At 41.4% G+C, this 24,099-nt stretch overlaps 1 protein-coding gene and 1 gene segment (V, D, J or C); one reads left to right on the top strand and one right to left on the bottom strand.

Moving 5' to 3' along the window:
• LOC113951837 (ephrin type-B receptor 5) overlaps positions 1-1,910 on the bottom strand; it is a 58,400-nt gene extending 56,490 nt beyond the window's left edge. Inside the window, exon 1 of the mRNA XM_027653357.1 lies at positions 1,520-1,910. The gene's annotated coding sequence lies outside the window, so the exon portion shown is untranslated. The remainder of the gene's footprint in view (positions 1-1,519) is intronic.
• A 20,789-nt stretch (positions 1,911-22,699) lies between these two features.
• Positions 22,700-23,221, top strand: LOC113951838. The segment is given in 2 exon segments: positions 22,700-22,748; positions 22,842-23,221. Coding segments are annotated over 2 exon segments (429 nt in total).
• Positions 23,222-24,099: the final 878 nt, after the last annotated feature.

Below are 24,099 nucleotides of genomic sequence, written 5' to 3' on the forward strand. Positions count from 1 at the left end.
TCCCACAGTAATGGTCTTTCAAAATACATGGCCATGTAAACAATTCTGAGCAGCTCACTGTAAGTGCAAGAAAGTCAAATAGGAGGGAACTCAGAAGACAGGAAAAAAATATTTAGGCTAAGACAACATACATGGAAAAGGCAGTAAAGGAAAGGAAAGGATGCAATTACATGCAGTTATCTGAAGCCTGACAAAACACTAGCAAAATAAACTGAAGTAGTGGCAAGGTGTTGAATTTATGGAATGAACTTCTAGACAGAAACAGACAGTATTTTCTTTCAGCATCGAGATGGGGTAACATCAATGGAAAAGGATTATTAGATTGTGGATTATCTTTTCCTTTCCTTCTCCCAAAGGAACCTCAGCACCGGAATTATTTCAAACTGGGAATAAAAAAATAACTAAAAATAGTCAATAAATCTTGTATTAATGGCTTAGGGCAGGTGGATCAGCTGTGACTAAACAAGAAGTGCACCCACATTCAGTTTCATGTTTCTGATTAGAACCTACATAACAAGGAAAAAGGGAGCCTCCCTCCATCCCAACTGAAGCTGCAAATGTGTTTCTGTATCAGATGCATCTGGTGGCAGCAACTCTGCTTGACTTTGTTGTTTCCATTTGCTCTCTTACTCTCATTCCTCATGAAACTGCATAACTCGGTACACTGATAGTGATGGATGACCCTTGGGACATTTGCTTCCAAGGCTTTACTCTCTGACTTTTAGAACTTGTAGGAGAGGGAGGTGATATTCACCCTTCTTCCCAATCGAGTGAGTGTAATTGCAAGAGAAATTTCAGAGTAAGTGAAATCATCTCAGTAGATCCACAAAAGGCAAATTTAAAATTACCCATCACAACAGCCCCTCCCACATTCACAGATTTATTTAGCTTGAGTAGTAGTAACTTGCATCATCTCCTTGAAAAATAGGTTAACATGGTTTTTCTCTGCCACAAGCACTCATACAGCCATCTGTCCCCCAAAAGAGCACTGAACAACCCTACCCACAGACAAGGCCACACAACCTTCCACGTATCGTTCCATGAGAATCGGGAACCTACACCAACATCCATCCAGCCCTACTTCAGAGACTTCAAAGGCAGCAATTCCTTATGGCTCTTCAGAGAGCTAGAGGGAGAGGGAAACAACGGGCATGGGAGCACACCAAAAGCACCATGCATCTGTAGAACGTGTCTGTGTGTGATAGTAATTTCCGTGAGCAGAGAAGCCGACCCGATTCCCCACATCTGTCCCTCTCCGTGCCCACAGACGGCACCTGACAGCAGAGGTGCGCTTGGGGGAGGGTCACAGTAACGCAGCCTTTCAACAGCACACACCAGAAGAGGAGAAAAAAACCCACACAATCTGAGGAGTTTTAATCCCTCTCGAAATAGTACTCGTTTGTTCTGTGTCTGCCCCTCCCTCGGATGGCAGAGACCGGAGAGTGTACCCGCGACCACGGCCCGCTCCGGTCGGGCTCACAATGCCCGTCCCCGCCGGCCCGATCGTCCGCCACGGTACCTTGTGCGGGACTCCAGCAACACCCCTTTCACTTCCCAGCATTACTCGAGCAGTTTTCGCAGGAGCCCTTCCCGACAGAGCCGTGCCGACCGGCCTCCCGGCATCAGAAAAGTTGGACAAAGACCATTTTTCATCGCGCGAGTTGCACCATCCCGACGGGCCAGCGCAAGCTCCGCCGCTTTGTCCCCCGGCCCCAGGCACAGCCTCTGGGCTCTCGGTCGACGCCTTTCAACAAGTCGGATGCTCGCCAGCAGTCCCGATACTTGCGCTACTCTCCAAGCCCTTCTCCGGGAACGTCCTCTCCCCGCCCAGGATCTCCCTCCTGCAGGAGTCTCTCTTCCTCTCTCTTCCTAGGATCTGCCTTGTCCCTTTCTCCGGGCTCCTCTCTCTCTCTCTCTCTCCCTCTCTCTCTTTCTCTCCCCCCTGCCTCCCTCCCCTCTTCGCCGTGCCCCTCCTCCATTCTCTCTCCGCCCCCCCCGACCTGCTTTCCTTCGCAGAGGCCCAGCGACGGCAAAAGAGGGTGGGGGCGCTGCGAGACCCCGCGCTCCGGTGCGGCTCCAGCCACTCCTGTCGCTTCCGCGGCCATCGCCATCCTCTCTCCCGCACAGCCCCGTCGGCTCCCTCGTCCCCCGCCGCCTCAGGCTGCCTCCCCTCCGCTGCCCGCCCCTCGCAGCCGCTAGGCTGGGCGGGCCCCTGGGCGGCACCGGGTTCCCTCCGCGATGCCGGGCTGTGCTGCTCGGGCTCCCTCCCTCCCCCCCCCGGTCTCTTCCAGAGGGGGGTTTTCCAAGTGGGTCTTCCCTCGCCGCAGCATCAAGGTTGCGGCCGGGCGCCCTCTGGGGATCTCGAGCGTGGCTGCAATTGCGCCTGTCCCGGCCCCTGCCCAAGCCCCGGCCCCCGCCCCTGCCCCTGTCCTGTTCAGGTCAGGAGGGACAGATTGGCCGTACGGGACTGAACCGTGGCCAGTCTCTCTTGGCACTGTTGAAATTCATGTTACTATGTAGCGTCTCCTGCTTTTCGCGGCAACCCCGCCTCAAGTTAAAGCGTATTGTGCTTACTTGTGTTCTACCTCCAAATGCTCTCCCTCTACTCAGCCCCAGTGAGGGGCATCTGGAGCGCTTTGTCCAGTTCTGGGCTCCTCAAAACAAGAGAGAGAGAAGGGGCTGGTGGTGTGAGTCCAGCAGAGGAAAGGCTGAGGAAGATGGACCTGTTTAGCATCTAGAAGAGTTGTCTGAGAGAGGGGACCTTATCAATGTCTATAAGTATCTGCAGGGAGGGTATTAAGAGGAATGAGCCAGGCTCTTCATGGTGGTGCCAAGGAATAGGACATGAAGCAACAAGCAGAAACTGATGCACAGGAACTTCCTCCTGAATGTGAGGAAGAACTGCTTTGCTGTGCGGGTGACTGCACACTGGAACAGGTTGCCCAGACAGTTTATAGTGTCTCCCTCATTGGAGATATTCCATAACCAGCTGGACACAACCCTGTGCAATGTGCTCTAGGATGACCCTACTTAGGCAGTGATGACCTCACCAACCTTATCCATTTTGTGATTCTGTGAAATGTCACAGAGGCTAGGTGCTTGTTTGATTCTAGGTACTAACAAACCTCAATCATTGGGATGAGTCAACCAACTCTCCCAAAGGAGAACCTCAGCTTCCAACGTAGAAACAAAGGACTGGAAGCATCTTTCTGGGTCTCTCCATTCTCATTCTGCAAATGTCACTGGGCTGAACGCAGAGAAATGCTAGAGGATGAGGCATGCTGTAACAGCCTCTGCATGTATCTACCATTCACTGAGTTACACAGGTAAGTGGCAGAAAATGAGGAAGGGTGCAGTGAGCTACAGTGTAAGCACAGTGTGCATTAAGGACTGAATGGAAAATATATCAAAACTCAGTGGCTTACAATTCACAAATAACTTGATAACACAGAGCAGAGTTTTGGGCTTCTGCTGACAAAGTGACTTCCTTTGGTTTGAGGTACGAGCTTCACATTATATACCATAGAAAGTGACTGTGATTCCCTTCCACATAGGACACTGGTACACATACAAAATGACAAAGCACATTAGACACCCCACTGCATGGTAAAATATATAAAGTTCTGCTTAAAAGAAGTACCATCAGCAGATAGTGGCACATCTCAGCATTCAAAAAGCTAGGGCTAATTTCCACACAGCACAGCCTAGCAGTTCTGTATATATGCAGAATAACACAAAAACCTATGTCTTCCCAGACAGCATAGTTTCTTTCTTAATCCTCTCTGTGGGGGTTTCTAGACACCAATTACAACAGACTTCTTTCCTTCCAACTTCCCTCCCCCCCCTTTCTCCCATCTGATTCTAAAACAAATTTTCTTTAGGAGAAACTGCAGGTATTCAGCTCTTGGAATCTGGTCCTTACTCAGTAGGGTAGTAAATTTTTGCACATGTTTTCCTTTCTTCCTCATTTTTGTACTATGAGGAGCATCTGGCCCCTAGAAAGGAGCAGTGGGACTGTACCATTGCACTGGGGTCGGGAAAGAGGTTAACAAGCTGCTTTGTTCAATAGCTGCAGAAACACTTCCTCCCCTTTATGGTAACGGAATATTCCCCCAAAACCTCCTCCTCCTCCTTCTTCTGGAATGAAAGCCAAGCATGAGCAAACTGCTACACTGAATAGGGAAGTCTGGGAAAAGTTCCTGTGCACATGTGTACATGCAACATCCAAACAGTGTTTAAAACCTCACCTGGTGAAAGGCAAGCTGACAGTCAATCTTTTACAAGGGATTAATTTTATGGCAGTGTTTAAATGTTCTTTCTTCAATGTTGCAGGATTTTGCAATGCTGCGGCATTTATATATTTAAAAAAAGTTTTCAGTTTCTGAAATCTCCCTCTACTGGGCAGATTATTACACCCTACCAGAAAAACTCATCCCCCTCAATATGAAAAGAATCACAGCCAACATGACAGAAACAGAGAAGCAAAAGCTCTCAATCCAAAACTACCATGGGTGGATCATGTTCTCAGGACAATCTTAAATGTGACAAACTCAGCATTCCTCATGCAGCAGTGTGGCTGCATGATATAGAGCTGTGATCTCCAAAGTGGTGTGCGTGCACCCCAAGGGGTATGCAAGACAACCCATTGGGGTGCAGGAGAAAAATATTAGAACTTCAGTGGTATATAATTTATAAATAAGTAAACATATGTATATTGGGGGTGTATGCTAAAGCCTTTTAACAAGAGAGGTATATGATCAAAAAACTTTGGAGACCACTGATATAGAGAATCGTATACTCCAAATTACATAGACATACATTCATTTTATAGACATGTGAGTCCACAAAATATTGAGTTTCAAATATCCAGACACACAAACAGATCTTGCAATATTTGAAGAAAAGAAGAAGGTGCAGTTATTAAAAAGATGGTCAGGACAGCAAAGTATAATTCATTTCTTAAATACTCTCTTCACTGTGCGAAACATGTTAGGTCTTGAAGAGAAAAGAATTGGAATGTGCAGGGCAGACCACACAAACCAAAGAGAAGAAAACCACCCATGAGAGAATAGCTGAGGAGGATAAAAGGGAGGGGTTGGGTTAAGACAGGGGGAATAGAGTTTCAAAGGAAAAAGAGAGTAAAAGGAGGGTAAGAGTGAGAGAGGTGGGAGACAGAGGTAGAGAAAGAAAGATACTCACAGAGTGACTATAAAAGACAGACAAGGAAAGAAAGGGATGTGGAGAAGAAAGGGAGGAGCTGGCAACAGCAAATAGAATAGCAGGCAGAGGAAAGAATAAGAAGGGTACTATTTATACATGAGAGGACATGTTTGACAAGCAGTTTTGAAACAGAACTATTCAGCGGATAAAATCTTCAAGAAGATTTTTTCAAGGGCAGATTTATCACTGCAACTGTCTGAAATAGCACATTTTCCTTTACAGATTTCTGGAAAATAATCATACATCAGTAAATTAAAACCTTGTAATATACTCTGGATACCATATCTTATGGAATTGTTTTGTTTGGTGAAGTAAAAAATTATTTTCTCCCTAAGAAAGACCAGCAGAGAAAGAGGAGAACTTATGTAAAATTCATAAGAAATAACTGAATATAATTTGGGGAAGCATAGAGTTGCAAAAGGAATGAGGGGCAGCCCAAAATAGAGTGTGAAAAACCAGACCTTTACAGTCTCCACACTGGTGCTTGGCAACCATTAGTATTCACCCCTGCTTAGAGCTTTGTTTCCTGAGCTTTAATGGAAATAAATCTAAACCAGAAAGGGGAAAAACCCCAAACTTCATTGGATAACTATGCATTCACTTGTATTTTTAATTATTATTTTTATTAAGTATGTGTATCAGTTGTTATGAAAACTACTTTCCTTGATTATTATATATCAACCAGTCTTTATAATATGACAGTGTATTTATTTTGCAAATATGTATTATTTCACATTATACACTGTATTGTCATAAAGTTCTGAAATTTTACTGAAGGCATTAGTATTGTTCCTGCTTAAGTAAAAGAAACTAAAGGGTGGCCTAGTCCTGGAAATAAGGACTTTGCTTCTTGGAAGCTTGCTTTGTCCATGAAGGATAAAGAATACCTGTGGACAACCAGCACAACACCACTGTCCTAGACCACATCTTCGAAACCTTCCCAGCGTCACCTGGCATCATAGGTAAGTAACTATAACAAGACTGACTCCAGGGATGTCTGCATGAATAGATAAGCATTAAGAATTCTGCAAAAAATGTAGATGGTTTGCAGAGATTTACTGTGATTAATAATCAGTACTGTGCGTGTTAGTGATTAGTCAAATCATGTAGTACCTGAATGTTTGAAGCATATAAGAATTGTGTGTAAAACCACATATGGGTTGGCCCAATTTGGCTGAGACACATCATGCACATGAATTAATATTTACCCTTGTAATTTTATGCCTTGCATCCTAACCTCTCTCCTCAGTTGGCACGGGCCAGTTGCAAATTTTTGCAACAGTCTCAAAGGTGAAGAAACAGCTAGACTTGTGCCAGTTCACTGGAGCTACAGCCTAAATGTTTGTTTATCTATTCATTTTCTAGCATTCTCCCTATGTAACCCAAGCATTTTAACACACTCATCACACAGATTGAGAGCCAGCGTTCATGATGCTAATATCCAGGAGGAAAACCAGTCATTTCTGCTGTGGACCAGGATTTGGGGAAATTTAATAAGATAAGTAGCTGCCTAGGAATCCATGACTGAGTTTACAACAAGCCTAGTTCCGTGCTGGGACTGGACACTATTTAGTCAATTCCATGCAGACCTGCAATCCAGCTGTGTAAGTTCAATACTATCTACTAGGTTTTTACCTGAATACCCAGACATAGTAAATTAATTTGTAGCTTACTAGGACATGAGACACTACAGGGTTTCTGAAGCTGCCAAAGGGGGAAAAAATAAGATCCATGAGCCCTACAGCCATGGTTCAGGAACAGAAATGTGCAGTGAGAGAGATGTGTATTTGTCTTGTGCATGTTGTTACTAAAGTCCTGCGAACTCCCTAGAAAGTATGAATATATAGGTATGTCTCTTATAAAGGTAGTGAAGTTGTGAACTTGTATGTGTTGCAAAATTCTCTCTTCTATCAAGCACCCTGTCTATCTGCTGATCCATGTTGATCCATGTTCCAAGCTTCACTCACTTCCACTGAAGGTGTGCTGCAACCATAGTTCTTGACCAAGCATGAAATTTCAAATTTCTGCTCGTGAAAACCAGGAACTTCAAACTCCTGGTGGAATAGCACGGGCAAAGTACCACTGTATTTTTTTCGGTATTGTCTGTTTAACTTGGAAGGGAGGTGAAAATAAGTTGCAATTATCCCACTGTTCTGTTGCTTCTATAAGAGTGTTTGAAAGTATTCCATACTTAAATCAGATTTGTGCTAGATTCAAGTGACTGTTGCTCATCTGAAGAATGACTCCAGGAAGCTGCATAAGATTTCAAAAAACTCTGCTTTTACAGAGCTTATGCTCTAGTGGAAAAAAAATGGACCAACAGTTACGCAGATGGAAAGGGAAGTTGCATTTCCTAAGTGCCCTGGGATTTAAGCAAAATTGCCCTGCCGAAAAGGTCACATAACATGGAACTTTATCTTGGAAGCCCAATAGAAAAATAAGGACATTAAGTTACTGGCCTTGAAAGGCAGAGAGGTGAAGGCTAAACATCCTCAGGAAGCTGAAAGGATTGGAGCCGAGGTTTTGTAGGAGAACGTAAGGTACCCACGGTCTTTTTCAAACTGGGCAGCTTGCGCCACCTTATGTCCAAGTCCGCCAGTACGGTCTCTCAGCCTGCTCAAACTCACAGCAAGAGGTTATATAAAAGACTGCCGTTGCCGTTCAGCTCTTGGCTGAAAAATTAGTAGGGAAGGAGAACTACAAATTTAGTTCGGAATAAAATGATTTATTTTCTTTCTGAGAGAAAAAGAATGTGGGAAGTGTTAAAACAATTTTGTTTAGCCTGAAACTCCATTGAGCTTAATTATTTCAGGAGTTCTTCAGAGAAGGAAATGAATGGCTAGATACATAAAGCTGCTAGCAGAAGTGTTTCATGAACAGAACCGGTCTGTACTTTGGCAGTTCCTGGGTCCCAATCTGTTGCCTGGGTGCCAGTTTCTTCCCCAGAGAATGCTTAATTACTTGTAAGATATGGAAACATCTCAATAGGAAAATTAATTTCTCCCATCAGTCATTCCATCTCTGATGCACAAACTGGCATGTTTAGGAATCCGGTGGTAGCAACATATTTGTAGAAAACAGTTCAAAAGCAATGTACTGCAAAATGGGAACTTGCTACTAAGGCTGTTACCCCAAGAGAATAAGAGCCTTTACAGAGATAGAAAACCTTACATTCTTTTTTCTCTACCCTGAGCTGTATTTCCTCATCACCTTCCTTGTACTACCAGCAAAGATTTGTGCAGTGATCTGGATCAAGGAATTGATCTTTCTGAAAACTAATTCATCAAAAATTATATGTAAAATTTTGGAGTACATGTAGGAGACTTTATGGGGCTGAATAAACACTACAGCTAGAAGATGGATGGGAAGGCAAAATGTGTGCAGGTTGGAGAGGGACAGTTAAGGCCACTCCTTTCAGCAGCAACCTAGTTGATACATGTTTTAAGTGGACATGTGCCAGTCGCCAGAGTATAGGCCTTTAAAACTGAGTATCCCATAATAGGGATGTGTTTACATTACCACTCACTCTTGAAGTCTGTGCATTAAACTGTTCTTTTCCTACCAAAAATAAAGCTGAAAAAAGAAAGTAAGAAAATCCATAAGAAACTATGAAGGAAAGTAAAGCTAAATCTGAAAATGCCTCCAGAAATGGTTGACATGCCATTCTTCCATAAATCTGGAAAACACTGAGGGTGTGGATGTGTGAAATCACACAGGTTTAGCCACAGCCTAACAGGAAAAGAGTAAAACCCCTATGCATGAGACCACTCCTGTAGAAGGTAATACTTTGAAGGTAACAGTAGCAACAAACTGTTGCTTCTGTTCATCATGTTGAGGAGTGATCCATTATAATCACCTCAGCTCTCTTGCTTATCACTCTGAATCATAGAATTATAGAATCACAGAGTATCTTGACATTGGAAGGGACCCATAAGGGTCATTGAGTCCAGTTCCCTGCTCCTCACGGGACTACCTGGAACTAAACCATATCACTAAGTGCTCCTTGAACTCCAAGCTTGGTGCCAAAACCACATCCCTGGGGAGACTGTTCCAGTGACTCACCAGGAAGGTCTCAGGTGACTGAAGGTTGACAAATCTGTCACCCATTCACAAGAAGGGTCAGAAGGAAGATCCAGGGAATTACAGACCTGTCAGCCTGACCTGCGTGCCAGAGAAGGTCACGGAGCAGGTCATCCTGAGTGCCATCAGATGGCAAGTGCAGGGCAATCAGGGGATCAGGCCTAACAGAGGTTGATTGCTTGTGACTCCTCGCTCACTGCTTCTCAGAGACAGCGTTCTGTGGCGCAAACCCCCTTTGCCAGGAGGAAAGAACCAGGAGGGGTCCTCTCTGGATGCCAGTGGCAAAAAGTAATTTATTCGAACTCCTGCGGGCTTTTAAAAACTCCGGGGAAGGGTTTAGAAAGAGGAATGTGACTGGGTAAAGGTTTGGGGGAAAGGGAGTGGCTTGAGGACTCTGCTAGCCAATGGGGGATACAGGAGGACCAAAGTCCGATAACAAACCAGGGATTGGGGAGAGACAGATGAGACAATCAATAATGCTTGTGCAGGGACGGGGACTGGTTCGGAGAGGGCAGGCAATATGGTGCTGTGCAGGGAGACCGCGTGGGTAAAGGGAATGACAGAATTCAGGGGAGAATGGTACAATAAAAATGCAAGTAATCGTTGTCTTTCCACTCCACCTGATCGCGGAGAGCTGCCACTGTGATGAATCGGCTCCTAAAGGCGTTCTTTCCAGGACTCCTAATCTCTGTGTTCTCCCACACAGGCCCAGCCAGGAGGGGTTCATGAAAGACAGGTCTTGCTTGACCAACCTGTTCTCTTTCCATGACATGGTGACCTGCCCAGTGGATGAGGGAAAGGCTGTGGATTTTACCTTCCACCTGGATTTAGTAAAGCCTTGACACCATTTCCCACAGCATTGTCTTGGAAAAACTGGCTGCTTATGGCTTGGGATAGGTGTATTAAAATGTGGCTGGAGAGAGTGGTGGTGAATGGAGCTAAATCCGGCTAGTGGTCAGTCACTAGTGGAGTTCCACAGAGCTCAGTATTGGGGCCAGTCCTGTTTAATATCTTTACTGATGATCTAGACAAGGGGATCTAATGTATCCTCAGTAAGAATGCAGCCAACACCAAGCTGAGTGGGACTGTTGATCTGCTGGAGGGCAGGAAGGCTCTACGGAGGGATCTGAACAAACTGGATCAATGGTTCAACAAGGCCAAGTGCCGGGTCCTGCACTTGGATCACAACATGCACCACTACAGGCTTAGGACAGAGCGACATGGCCCAGCATAAAAGAACCTGGGAGTATCAGTCAGCAGCCAGCTGAACATGAGCTGGCAATGTGCCCAGGTGGCCAAGAAGGTCAATGGCATCCTGGTTCATATCAAAAATAGTTTTGCCAGTAGATCCAGGGCACTGATCATTCCCCTCCCCTCTGCACTGTTGAGGCTGCACCTCGAGTCCTGTGTCTAGTTTTGGGCCCCTCACCACAAGAAAGACATTGAGGTGCTGGAGCATCTCCAGAGAAGGGCAACAAAGCTGGTGAAGGGTCTGGAGCACAAGTGGTATGAAGAGTGGCTGAGGGAGCTGGGGTTGTTTAGATTGGAGAAAAGGAGGCTCAGAGAAGACCTTATCACTTTCTGCAACTACCTGAAAGGAGGCTGTAGACAGGTGGAGGTCAGTCTTTTCTCCCAGGCAACAAGTGATAGAACGAGAGGAAGCAGCCTCAAGTTTTGCCACGGGAGGTTTAGATTGGAAATTAGGAAAGATTTGTTCACCAAAAGGGTTATCAAGCATTGGAACAGGCTGCCCAGTGAAGTGATTGAGTCACCATTCCTGGGGGCATTTTAAAGATCTGTAATTGTGGCAATTAGGGACATGGTTTAGTGGTAGACTTAGCCGTGTTGGCTTTATGGTTGGATTCAATGATCTTAAAGGTCTTTTCCAGCCTTTATGATTCTATACTTTCCTTGTGTCCCTGCCACTGATCATCAGTGAGAGATCAGCACCTCCCATTCTACTCACCTCATTTTTTAAGCTGAACAAACTGAGTGACCTCTTGCTTTGGAGACCTTTCATCATCTTAGTCACCCTCTTCTTGACATGCTCCAATAATGTGATGTTCCTCTTACATTGCAGCGCCCTAAACTCCATACAAGACTCAAAGTGAGGCCACATCAGTGCAGAGCAGAGCAGAACAATCACCTCCCTCAACCAGCTGGTGATGCTTTGCCTGATGCCCTCCAGGACACAGTCATCTCTCCTGGCTACCAGGGCACTGCTGACTTATATTCAACTTGCCATCAACTTAAATCCCCATATCCCTTTCCACAGGGCTCTTCAGCCTCTCATCCCCCAATTTGCATGGATTAGAATCCAGGATGTAAAGAGAGATGACTAAGATTTTTGAAAAAGATATGAAAAAGAAACGAAGAAGAACACAGAGAAGGGAGTGTAACTTTGAACCAGACCTCAGGAGAATAGAACTAGTGGAGGTGTTTGAGAGTACTGCACCGAAGTCTGCACACAGGTGTTGAGAGGCTAAAGATATCATGTGGAGGGTTCTAGTATTTCTCTAGTTCTCTCAAGAAAACATGGAATTCTAGGTCGCTATGGGTGTAAAATCCACACAAAGCTTGCAATTTAGAAGAAACCTTCAAGAACTGCGCCTTGGGACCGGGAGACTCCACTTTGTGTTTCCGTGGCCGACAGTGTCACCCGGTGGACAGAGTTGGTACTCTTGGCTAACAGAACCCGCTGCCTGACATCCAAGCTGAACGCATGGGATCAGTCCCCACTGACCTCCAGTTGATGTCTCACGAGTGCCGTTTACTAGAACCAGAGATATAAAAGCATTCTGTATAAAAATTTTAGAAATTCCATAGAAAAAACCCCCAAAGCCTGGAAAAGTACTAACCCTTTTTGTTTATGGGTGTTCACTAGCACTGCACAGTTCAGGGTACTGAACTCAGTAGAGAGAGAATTTTGAAACTACCTACCTTATCTCCACCATTACAGGGATACTCATGAATTCTGACTGTGATTAATCATTAACTACTACTCTGATGGGCTTTTCTTTGCCACAGAAATTGTCTTGAAGCTCTCTGTTTAAAGTCAGCCTTATCCTAGTGACACAGTGTGATGCTGCATTGTGGAAAATTAAGTTAGTTTTTAAGTCTTTTTTTTTTTTTTTTTTTTCTATTTGTCTATGATTTCCTCTGTGATGTGTGTTGAACTCTACTCTTTCAGCCAAGACAGTCAGGGTCCTCATGCACCAATAAGCCTTAATTGTCCTGGATAACTTCACCTGCACCCTCCAACAATGCAGTTTCTGTCCATTGTCCCAAGAACTGTATTTAAGCTGAAATGTAGACACACATTCCCTGTATAAGCTATGTTGTGGGCAGGTCTTTACCTTTGTTGTTGGTAAGATGGCTCAGGTGCACCTCTGCTCTGCAGATCCTGCTTTCCATTTGTTGTTAGAAAAAGCTCTAGTGATCTTCTATGGACCATATTTACAAATTATCTATCCTCACGTTGACAGTCACCTGCTGGGCCATCTAAAGACTTTCTCTTCTACTTAGTGACCACTGTATTGATGCGTAAACGTTTTTGGGAGCATCTTAAAGGCCAGCTTGAGGTCTTTGTCATTCACACAAGGCTATGCTACTTTTGCAAAATGCAGATATTTTTTTCACATCCTATTAGCATTGCTAAGACTATAATTCAGCCCTGGTACAGACAAGAGCGGGGAGATGTCATCCTAAAAATACAGTAGGTTTTATAGAAAATGTCATGGAGCTACTTCTACAAGGTCTATCAGTGAGAGTCAGGCTTCTGAGTACCATGGGTTATTAGATCTCACTTGCACATCTTCAATAGGTTCCAAAATGCCAGGCAGAAGGAAAAATTGGCATGGCTGTAATCTTAACTTTAATGCAGGTTTCAATTTTCATATTTCCTTTACTTTTAAAAATGCCATTAATTTATTAAAAAAAATGCTATGCTTAAGTTTCTTGTTATGACTCAACAAAGCAAAGATAGAAACTGTAATGCTGCTGATACAGAACCATGCACTGCAGCTCACTTCCTGCATAAAAGGAGTAAGAGTTTTGACAAGGTATAGTCAAGTGAACAATAAAGAGCTGCAGAAAAGGAAGGAAAAATGATGAACTTGTTGCTGTGCTTCAGATTAAGATCAGACAGGTCATCCAAATTAAAAAGTAAATATGATTTGTGCATGCAAAATATATGGTACAGTTGTTGCACCCTTACAGTTGATTTTGTGCCTGCTCAGAGAGGAAGACATAGTAAACAGCTTGTCGGGGCACAAAATGCAGATGAGCAAGAGGACACTGCTCCTAAAGCAGCTAATGTAGCTTACTTTCAAGGAGGTGTTTTCTGGTTTCACATTCAACAAGATAAACATGGATGTGGCTGAAAGATTTCTATCTGTCACTGCAACAGTTTGCATCCTTGACTAAGTATTCTCTGGCTCAGAGAAAAAAAAAAACCTTCAAGAAAAGTCTGTAACTTCAGATAAATGCAAGACTGTTTTTGAGGGTCAGTTTTTAGACCATGGCCTGTAAAGAAAGTAAATCTATTTTGTCCACAGTAACATGGGTTTGCTTTTTTACCATAAATAAACTAGCCTAATGTTTTGTCTTCTACATCAGTGCCCTAGGGACAGGCCTTATTCCCAAATTATCTTTCTTTTGCTTTCTACAAATCCATTTTTTCTCTCATTTCCATTTATCCTAAAACACAGACTGTGTCCAGCTGCCTACCTTAAAAGGAGTCTATGATAGTCTAGTATTTCTATCTACTGACTTTCTGTCATTCCCCTGATATGAAGTGCATTTTAACAAACTGATGAAACTCTTCATTTTCCTGGACTTTGAGTTACTGCCTGAACAAGACCGAATCAATAATTGTTTCGAGCAAACCATTTAAGAGGAGAGGTAGTTGCCACATGCAAAGAGACTCTTGACTGACTGTTAAAGAACTGACTGCCTAATCAGTTCAGGCTATCGGCATCAGATATTCAAGTTCACATGTAAAGAAGAACAGAAATTAATATGAAAAATTAATGTTTAATGTACATTTATCTCTTCTTTTGAAGAGGGAACATAACTCATAAAGGGAATAATCCAGAAAAATGTGACTAATTTGATACCCAGTTTTTCAGTAATTTTCTGGTAAAATGATTCTGCGGAATCTGAATGCTGAAAAAAATTTAATAAAAAAAGCATTAATTTCTGATTTTCCAGGAAGCTGAAAAGATAATTGAAGAGGGAGGACCAGAAATAAGTTAAAGGAGGGAAAGTAAGAGCCACAGTGTGCCCAAATAACAAATCCAAAGGAATGAGTTAATGGAGATTGGAAAAAGAAAGGTTTTGTAGGGAAAAATAAAATCAAGGCAACAGATCGAACATCTGGCTTCAAAGTCCCTGATAGCTCCTGCTGACATCAGTGCTGTTGCAGGACAGGAAAATGCTGACATGGTTGTTGTTGTTGTTCCTCCTTACAGCTGTTGAATGTAAGAACAGAATGGAGCTGGCAGGACCAAGAGGTGTGTCTTCTCCTTTTTTTCTCCTTCCTTCTTTCAGATGTGCACTCTCAGAACTTCCACTAGCCTCCATGTATCATTTTTCATCTCCAGGGATCATCAGTCCAGCTTCTTGGAAAGCTAAAGTGGAAATGCTTTTATGAACTAGCAGTTAGCCCATGAGGAAGCCTTCCCAGCTCTGGCAGTTTGTGCTGCTCCAGATAGCGCAAGTATCTGCACAAACATGTCATGGCTAGTTGTCAGAACAGTCAGCTCACAGTGAGCACAGGGAGTTTTACCAGTAATGACACAAGAGTTGTGTTACTGGTGCTTGGAGCTTCATGCTGAACAAAGCTACCTGGCACTTTCTACCCTGGCTGATGGTAAGGGCCTCAGACCACTTCTTGATAAATACAGGCTATTTACCTTTTGTTAGTCCTGGAAGCTGATTTAAAAAAGCATCCCTCATTACTAAAGTCTTCTTGGATGTTGTATTTCAGATCACGAGTACAGTTACTCCCAAGCTCCAATGAAATTCTAAGTTAATAAAAAGGCTTTTTACTGATTTTTATCAATATCTCTGATAGTTTTTGTTCAATTTTTCATCCTTATTTTACATATAAAAATGGGATTCACTGGAAAATATAAAACTGCCTTCTCCTCCTTGAGAGCGTTCTTTAAGATCTGCATTTTCAGAGTGTATGGAATGTGGTTCATCCACCTCAGTCTAAGGAATGCTGATCAGTAAGAAATCCACAAAAAGGTGAGCCCTCAAGTGTGTTCATGCCCTAGGGGAAGGGGAAATAGGATCAGCTCACAATCAGCTTAATTATGTGTGGGAGGGGCAATTTCTTTAGACTCATCCTGCTTATATTTATGCACTGTTTTGGCTAACACAGCTCATGCTAAGGCCTCAGGTGTGCTGGGAGCAATGCCGTTACATCAGTGTGAGAACACCACACAGGCAGGACAGGTGCCCAGAAAGAGGTAAAGGGCCATTATGCAGCCACTTTCACCTGCAGATTGCTGGCTCCTGCAGCCATCTTCTTTGTCTGGCAGTTTCTTCAGAATCTGCTAACTGTTGAAAATGGTGTAGACCAAACTTCCAAGCTGGAAGATGTAAAACCACCAGCTTATGCAAAAAGCAGATACAACAGCAGATGGATTGCTGAGACTTTCATGCTTCCCACTTTGATACAGGGGATGTATGGAGGAAGGATGAACACTCTCACCATCGGCTACATTACTAATATTTGTTGTAATATTAGTTTTTACAACATTAAGCATGTGGGGATTTTTTGCTTGTAAGTGCACAAATTAATGATTACAAGTTCTAAGTTATGAAAGCTTATGATTTGAATGGTGAATAAGTGAATTCATGTGATAGACTAGTCTAGGCAAAAGGGGATTGAGCCCCTGTTTGTCCTATTGGTTGTATGTCTTAATAAGCTCATGAAATAAAATTTAAATCACAGGGTATTTTATCCTGTAAATTTGGGAGATCCAAATGGACCATGACAAGGCATATGACTTGATAGCTCCTCAAAACATGGAGTATATCCTAGTGCTGCTCCATGTGCATTCTTTACTAGACATCTTGATGTCATCTTTTCTTGATATCTTCCCTAATGTCAAGGAAAACAAAAGGGTAAATGATACATAAGGACTTGTTTTAAGGACAGAAGAATGTTGAAGATTTTCATGTAGAAAAAACTTTGTTTTCTGCTTTCTTTTAGATTATCTTGATACAAGTTTAACTATAGTGAATAATATGAATAGGAAAACCTCTTTTAATCCTACTGTTGATAGAAATTCAGCCTAGCTGTTCATAAATCATCTTATGCAACTGCAGAAAGAAGACATTCATTGATTTTAAGTCTTTTATATTATTTGTCAATTTGACATGTATTTGTTGCCAGCTTTATTTCATAGAGTTAGATTGAGAGAAAATTGTGTTGTCACATTTTGCATGTACATCAATATAAGTTCATTCCTATAACCACACTGCTCCCAAAACTCTTTTTTAGCTTCACTAAACAGTTTCAAAAGCTTGTAAAAATGTAATAAAGATTGTTCTGTGGATTCAAGTATATTTGCAATAGTCAATAGTGCTAAAGCAATGGAGAAGCCCACATACATCTTAATGATGGAAGTTTATTAACATTTATTTAAAATACTTTATCTTTCTCTATGAAAAAGTCAAGATACTCAAGTTTTCCAATGGAGAAATAAAGTTTATTTGTGCTTTAGCTTGTGAGATTTTTTCTTGCAAGAAGTACTCCAATTACCAACAGAATATCAAACATCACCATAAATAAGGGTGTTTATGGACTCAACTCTTATTTATGGTTCCCTTCTTCTCTGCCAGAGTAGAAGTGTTTTCAAGTGAGTGTGACTAACTGTATGAGTTCTTTTTTTAGAGTGTGATAAGAATTATGAAATATAATAGGGTTTGTGTACATTGTTGCACAGTGAAAGTGTCCTGATAAACAGATTATGCTCATCAAACTACAAAAGAAGTTATTAGTGTCACTCAGATTCAGTCAACTTTCCCCTCCATGTTTAACTGTTTGCAGCTTCTAGCCAATTTCAGCCCATATGTAATAACATTATTGGAATAATCTGAACAGTGCAAAAATGGAGAGTTGTGACAGATACAGAAATAGTTGTATTCTTTCTCAACCACAATCTGAGTGTGCACACCAAATAAATAGTTTTATCTGTTAATTAAAACTATTTTAAATATTGTTGGTTTATACCTCTATCTTGTAGTATCATCAGACAAAAAGATTTCTTCCTTCTCCCATACAGTCCTGCTGGCCTCACAGAATGCAAGCTGTGTTCCTTAGTCCTGCCAGTGTGTGACCCTCACTTTATTCACTACCTGATTATATGTTACTTGTACATTGTTTGCAAAGTCAAATACTTTGCATTTAATTCTTTTTTTTTTTATCATATGGGTAAGACCGGGACAAAGAAATTAATTTCCTCTGGTGGTCATATGTGAGATTTTGTACAGAGGTGCCAGAAAGCAAACTCTGCTCTTAAATACTTTTATCACCATGCGATAAAATACAGTTTCAGACTGGTTTTAAAGTTTTGCTGACTTGTCTTCTTTCCTTAGTTTTTTGGTAAACTGTCAAATACTTAATGAGCAGTATCTTCTTCCCAAGAATGAGTGGCAGACAGCATCCTTTAGGTTTTCTTTGCAGCTGTGCTGTAAAGCATGCTTCTTCACTTACATGAGAATTTAGAGATCTATAGCTTTTGCTTCCTCTGCAAAGTCTTTTATTGACTTCAGTGACAGCAAGTTTACTCAAAATCAATAGTTTGAATGTTAAGCGTTGCTTAGGTGAAGGGAAAGCAGATATACTTGCTGGATTTCACTCTGTAGCATTGCAAGTTGACTAAACATTCTTTCCTTGACTTTCTATTCTGTTTATTTAAGCCTCCATCTAGCTCTCTTCTGAATGAGGCAATACATCTGTCTCTTGTCTGCTATTTCCAGTTTTGTATTTTCACTCATCAAATTAGTTGCATTGTTGATAGACAAGAGGACTTATCTTTGTGCCAACCTTTCTCTTGTACCATTTGACCCCTAATGGTGTCCGTTCTCCCACTGGTTCTCCTTTTTAAAGCATATACAAGATGGTCTTTTAGCAGAACCAAAGGATGAATAGGCCTGCAATATCCTTAATGCTGGTAGTTAAAATAGAAGGCATTAAAATGTAATAGGAGTTGAGATCAGCTGCCCGAAGAGTCATCTGTCCTGCAGGACAGAATTTTCAGGCCTTCTAAGTAGTGTGACACAAAAGACTAAACCTGGATGAATCGGAGAACATGGTGTATTCTAGTTTGGATTGCCAAACTGAAGGAGGCTATAAGTATAATACCTCTCATTTTCTATGTGCATTTGAAAGAACAGAGGGTAGGATTTGTAGGATGAGGTTGTGTAGTTCATCAGACCAGTTGAGTGGGTGGGGAAGTCTGAGAGTTTCTTGTGTTCTTAAACACTTATAAGATGACAAAAAGTAGTAATCCAAAGATCTGATAATGGAAATTTTAAATGGTTGCTTTGTTATCTGGAGACCAACAAAACTACACCCTTACCACAGCTGAGAGGTTTGGCAGGCCTAAATGCAAAAGGACTGTGATAGGCACAGAAAACATGTTTAGAAATGATGAATTTTAATTGAGTGAGAAGAGGAAAGTAAAATGAGAAAAGGGGAAAATGGAAGTAATCTGTAAAAGTGTTATATGGGAATTACAAAATAGGGATAAGCAAATGGCAGGGGGAGATAGAAAGTCTGAAACAGTGCTTGATTTAACTAATCTGTAGCTTTTACCTACCTGGAGGAAAGGCAATTATCTAATATTGGTGATGTTGAAGGAAAGAAAGATACCTGCGTAGCTATTGCTTCTTCTTTTTATCATGATATTCACTAAATACATGAGCAGAAATCATCTGCTACGCATGAGAAAACATCTCCTCTCTTCCCACCCCCCCTTTCCTTTTCTTCTTTTCTTTTACAGGTAGATTCTCTGATTCTCCACCAGGAGGAGCACAGAGACAATCTTGCATATACTGGTTCCAACAACCAGTTCGGTGAGTCGAGACAACATGTTTTAGTGCAGGCAACAAAAGAAGTGAAAGTTTACACTGAGCATAAAACCACTTTATCAGAAAGAAACCCATAGAGATGCATTACTGTGCCAGGAGCCTTCAGTATGATCAAGCACATGCAGGTCCCACAACAAAGAAAAAATAATCTCCTTTACTCTGGACTGTGAGCGGCTGAACAGATTCAGTTTCAGTCAGTAGGCCAGTTTCTTTCCCTTCCACCCTCACCAATGGATGTTTCTTGGAATGTACAACCCATTCCTTAATTTTGTTGTACCTGCAGTAAGAGTTTAGAACTAGTTCAAATGAAAAAAAGAAGCCATCCAGAAAAAATGAGATTGAAATTCTAGGCCTGAGTAGGAGGGGGATAGTACCAAATGTACATTGCCAGTAGCGTAACTGTGATGGTAACAGAATTGTGCTGTGCTGAAACTTCCAGTACTCTCTTTGAACAAGAAACACATAGGGTTCTGAAACAGAGACACCATCAAGGGATCTCCTGAAAGCAAACCTATAACTCAACAGCCCTAAATAATAGTAGCATTCAAAATTCTATCAATGAAGTGTACTAAGAAATTCCTGATTTATGAGATAATTTTTCAACATCTCTTGATGTTATGAAACAGATGAAATCCATGCTGAAACCCACACTGAAATCCTTCATTATGTAACTTACAGTCACTAGAAGAGTTGTCTGAAACTGAATTGACCAGAAAGGAGGTTATGGAACATGCAAATGATATTAAATGCCATTATCAGATCTCTTTCAAATAAAAATACTGTGACAGCACAAGTCTGAAACAGTTGGCTTACAGACAGGAGTGTGTATTTTCTCATGTAAAATGTTCTTGATACCCATGACGGGAAGATGGCAAATGTAACACTAATTTTTAAACAAATTTGACATATATAGGAAAAAAAGGGCATGTCTTCTACTTTTTATCTTGGCTTTTTTCCTCACAGGGTAATAGTTAGGAGATTCAAACAAATTTTTTCTGAAAAAAAAAAGTTATATTTTTTGTAAATTTTTGTAATTGTATGTGTAATATTGTATTTTTTTCCTGAAGGATGTATTTGTATTTACTGGACCAATTCTCATCATGTTTCATTCTTGTAAGTATTAACATTGCTACTAATACCTTTTTTCCCCCACCTTGCAATTTCAGAGTCACACAAAAATCAAAAAATGACTAGCTAAAAGGATAATCCTGGCATTTGTTGAGAATTGTGCAGCTATGGGACATGACTATAAATGAATTCATATGATGTATCCTTGGTACGTAGGGCATACAATATCTGAACTTGCTGGTCCAGCTTCGTATTGGGATGCAGCAGCATTTAGTGGTCTGGTTCTACCGATAGTAGGGTTGCATTTTTTCAAAGCATTTGATTTATATACTCTCACTTCAGTTTTTTTATGTTCATGGATGACAAAGCCACAAAGCCCACGTCCCCGACATTCATTCCCACTGAGAAGAAAGTAAGCCTATCACAGCGTTGAGCTGATGATTACCCAGGTCATGTTGCGCTCAGAGCGACAGTAAGACATTTTGATGCTTTATTTTTGCAACTTCATTATGAAGACCAACCTCTCTCCATACAAGCTCACTGTCAGGATTAGGTGATGAGGTCTCTCCCTCCAACTCCCCACACCTAGTAGTCCTCAAACTAATATACCTAACTGGACTAGGTTTTATTCCTCCCCTTGCTTCCTTTGAGCTTGACTTAACCACTAGTGTGTAAAAGGATGTTGTGAATCAGATTTTTCACTTGAAATTCTTTCTCTTTGTATTAAATATTTAAATATTTATTGATCAGACATGGAATCTGTTCTATGTGAAAAGTCTAAGCTATAAATTTATACTTTTTATAGAGTAGAAAAACAGTAGTCATTAATCTCTTGGTGATACCCTACAACACAGTGAACTACAGAGCTGGTTTGTCTGGATTCAGATCCCCTCTTGAAAAAACAAAAATATGTGATTTGAATCTAGATATTGTCCTTGAACATTTTACCTGTGATATTGCTGTAAACCCCTTCTCTGCACACTGTCCCACATAAACCCAGAGGAAAACTCTATATGTTCTGTGTGAAAAGGGATTTCTCCTTCCAGCCCATTTACCTGGATCTTAGAGCAACTTTTACAGCATGTCTAGTTAGGTACTTCATTAGCTACTTCACACACTAGTTCCCCTCCTCATCAGCATTATGCTGGCTTTGTGAAATCCCATTCTCAATACCAGCTCTGAGATCTTTCTCCTACAGATAAAGAATCTGTGTACTTCTGAGTCAATACATTGAATTCAGCGTTTCACAGTCTCCAGTTTCATGACAGACATATATATCTCTGGTACAATAGTTCCAGTTCCTTTTCCATGAAGTTCTGCCAGCGCAAAAATAAAGAACTGTGGAAAATATAGCCCCTAAGGATCACCATAAACACCCACTCATTCCACCAGATGGTATCCTTTCACTTAAATAAGAAAGAATAGTTTCAGTAGCACAGACCTGAGGTTGCTTAATATTAGCATTGGTCTCTGGGCCCAATTTCAAAGCCATAGACGGCAAATATGACAACTCTGTCAGTTCCCACTGTGCATTCAAAATATCGTGCTAGGACAGTGATGAGTCTTCTTAACATAGGTTAAAAGATTGTGTCAGAATCAGTCCGGATCCTGGAAAATGCATTTATAATTAGTACAGGTACTGCCAGACAACCACTGGACGAAAGGTTGCTAGATATTTGCTTCAGGAATAACCCAAATTTCCTTCACTTTTGCTGCATACTAAGGCTACAACAAGTTCCCATATAAATTCCCTAAATAATATCATGCATGCTTGTTCTAACAGGTAGAAAAAGAAGAAAAATAATTAAGGTCTGAGCATATGTATTGTATTTTTCCAGGAAGAAAAATTTCATCAGTAACCAATGCAAAAATAAAAGTACTTTATTTGATTGCACTAAACATTTTTTGGTTTATTCTGGAAACAAAACATCAAAAGTTAAAATAAAACATAGAGTGGTAAATAAAAAGATTGTTGCCATATATGACAATATCCTGTCTGATAGAATAAGAAAATCTTCCAGCTGAGTCAGTTTGAAACTTTCTGTGTGTTGTCAACACCTGCACAAACAAGTGTTTGCTTGACATTTCTTGCAGGAAGGAGTTTGTTTTCAGCATAGATGTAGCTGTTACAGAGATCTCTGCTATTGGTTTAAGAGAAGCATGTGAAACAGACCTATATAAGTCCCTTACAGGGGTAGGTTCACTGACTACCAAGCCAGAAATGAGGATGTGGACTGCTTGGTGTGTGGCCATGTACTTCTTTGGAGCAAGTAAGGAACTGGTAGAGCCATAATACCTGCTCTGCTGCTGGGATAATGTAGCTTACTTGTTTTACCGTTTTTTTGTTTTGCTCTTTCTTATAGGAGCTAAAATCACTCAAACCTCAAGTCTTGTGGTGAGAGAAGATGAGGAAACTACTCTGAAATGCAGTCAAAATGATAATCACAATAATATGTTCTGGTATATGCAGCAGCCAGGGAAGGGGCTGCAATTGATCTATTTTTCCTATGGTGCAAATGATAAAAGAGAGGGTGACATTCCCGAAGGATTCCAAGCTAACCGGCCAAACCTTGCAGATTTCAGTTTGGGTATTTTATCTGTGAAGATGAACAATTCAGCTGTCTATTTCTGCGCCAGCAGTTTGGACACAACACTTCAAAGTCACTTACTCTCTTTACATAAACCTCTCTCCTTTCAGAACTTTCCCTCCACTCTCAGCACAGGAAAAGGGTGTGTAGGCTAATAACCTATTCACAAACAAGGTGTTGCCAAGAAGTTGGAGCAAGAATAGGTAGAAATAAGACCTAGGTAGAATAGGTACGTGAAGTGTAGGCTAATTGCTGAACTCCTCTTCTCTGATCAGCCATTTATCCCCAATCTCATCAGGACAATCAATAAAAATGGTTAATCAAATGCAGACATAAAATAAAGGAAATGGAAACTGCAATCTACGCAGCCACAAATTATCATCCCCTAAGCCATTTTCTTACCTGACACAGAACAATTACTTCATATATATGTCTGAAATACTTTGTAGATAGTGACTTCTATGGACACTCTCATTTCTTCCTGAAGATTATCAAGTAGTGAAAACCATAAAGTTTTCCACTGTGTTTGGAAATGTTAGCCTAATCACAACAAAACTGTAGAATTACCATCGTCAGCAGTGATGAGAAGGAGCCTGAACAAAAGATGGTGCAAGAATAGAAGCTAAACAGAACTAATATGCAACAGATTGTATTGAAGTCACCAAAGAGGAGCCATTACCATGGCCTGCAAGTGCACTAACGCAGTCCTGAAAAGTTATATGTATATGGAGGATATAAAGTGGAAAGGGAGATGGGCAAAGTAGTAAGCAACTTAGAATTAATTTTTTATTTACTACATAACCTCATCCTGATTGATTACTTCAGGCTTGCCATGAAGAGTCTTGTGTCTCACACAAAAAGCCTTACAAAAAGACTTTCCATCACCAGTGTTCTCTCAGGTAGTGTCATTGATGCAGTGGGAGTAGTCATAGCCTGAGGTACTCTTTGGTGTAAGCTTTCCCTGATGACAATATAACAAGTTGTTCTAAATTGTCCTAAACCAAAAAAGCACTAAGCAAGGTTCTTGTGATGT

This window comes from Corapipo altera, unplaced genomic scaffold (genome assembly GCF_003945725.1).
Source record: "Corapipo altera isolate COAL_440 unplaced genomic scaffold, ASM394572v1 61, whole genome shotgun sequence".
NCBI classification, from domain to species: domain Eukaryota; kingdom Metazoa; phylum Chordata; class Aves; order Passeriformes; family Pipridae; genus Corapipo; species Corapipo altera.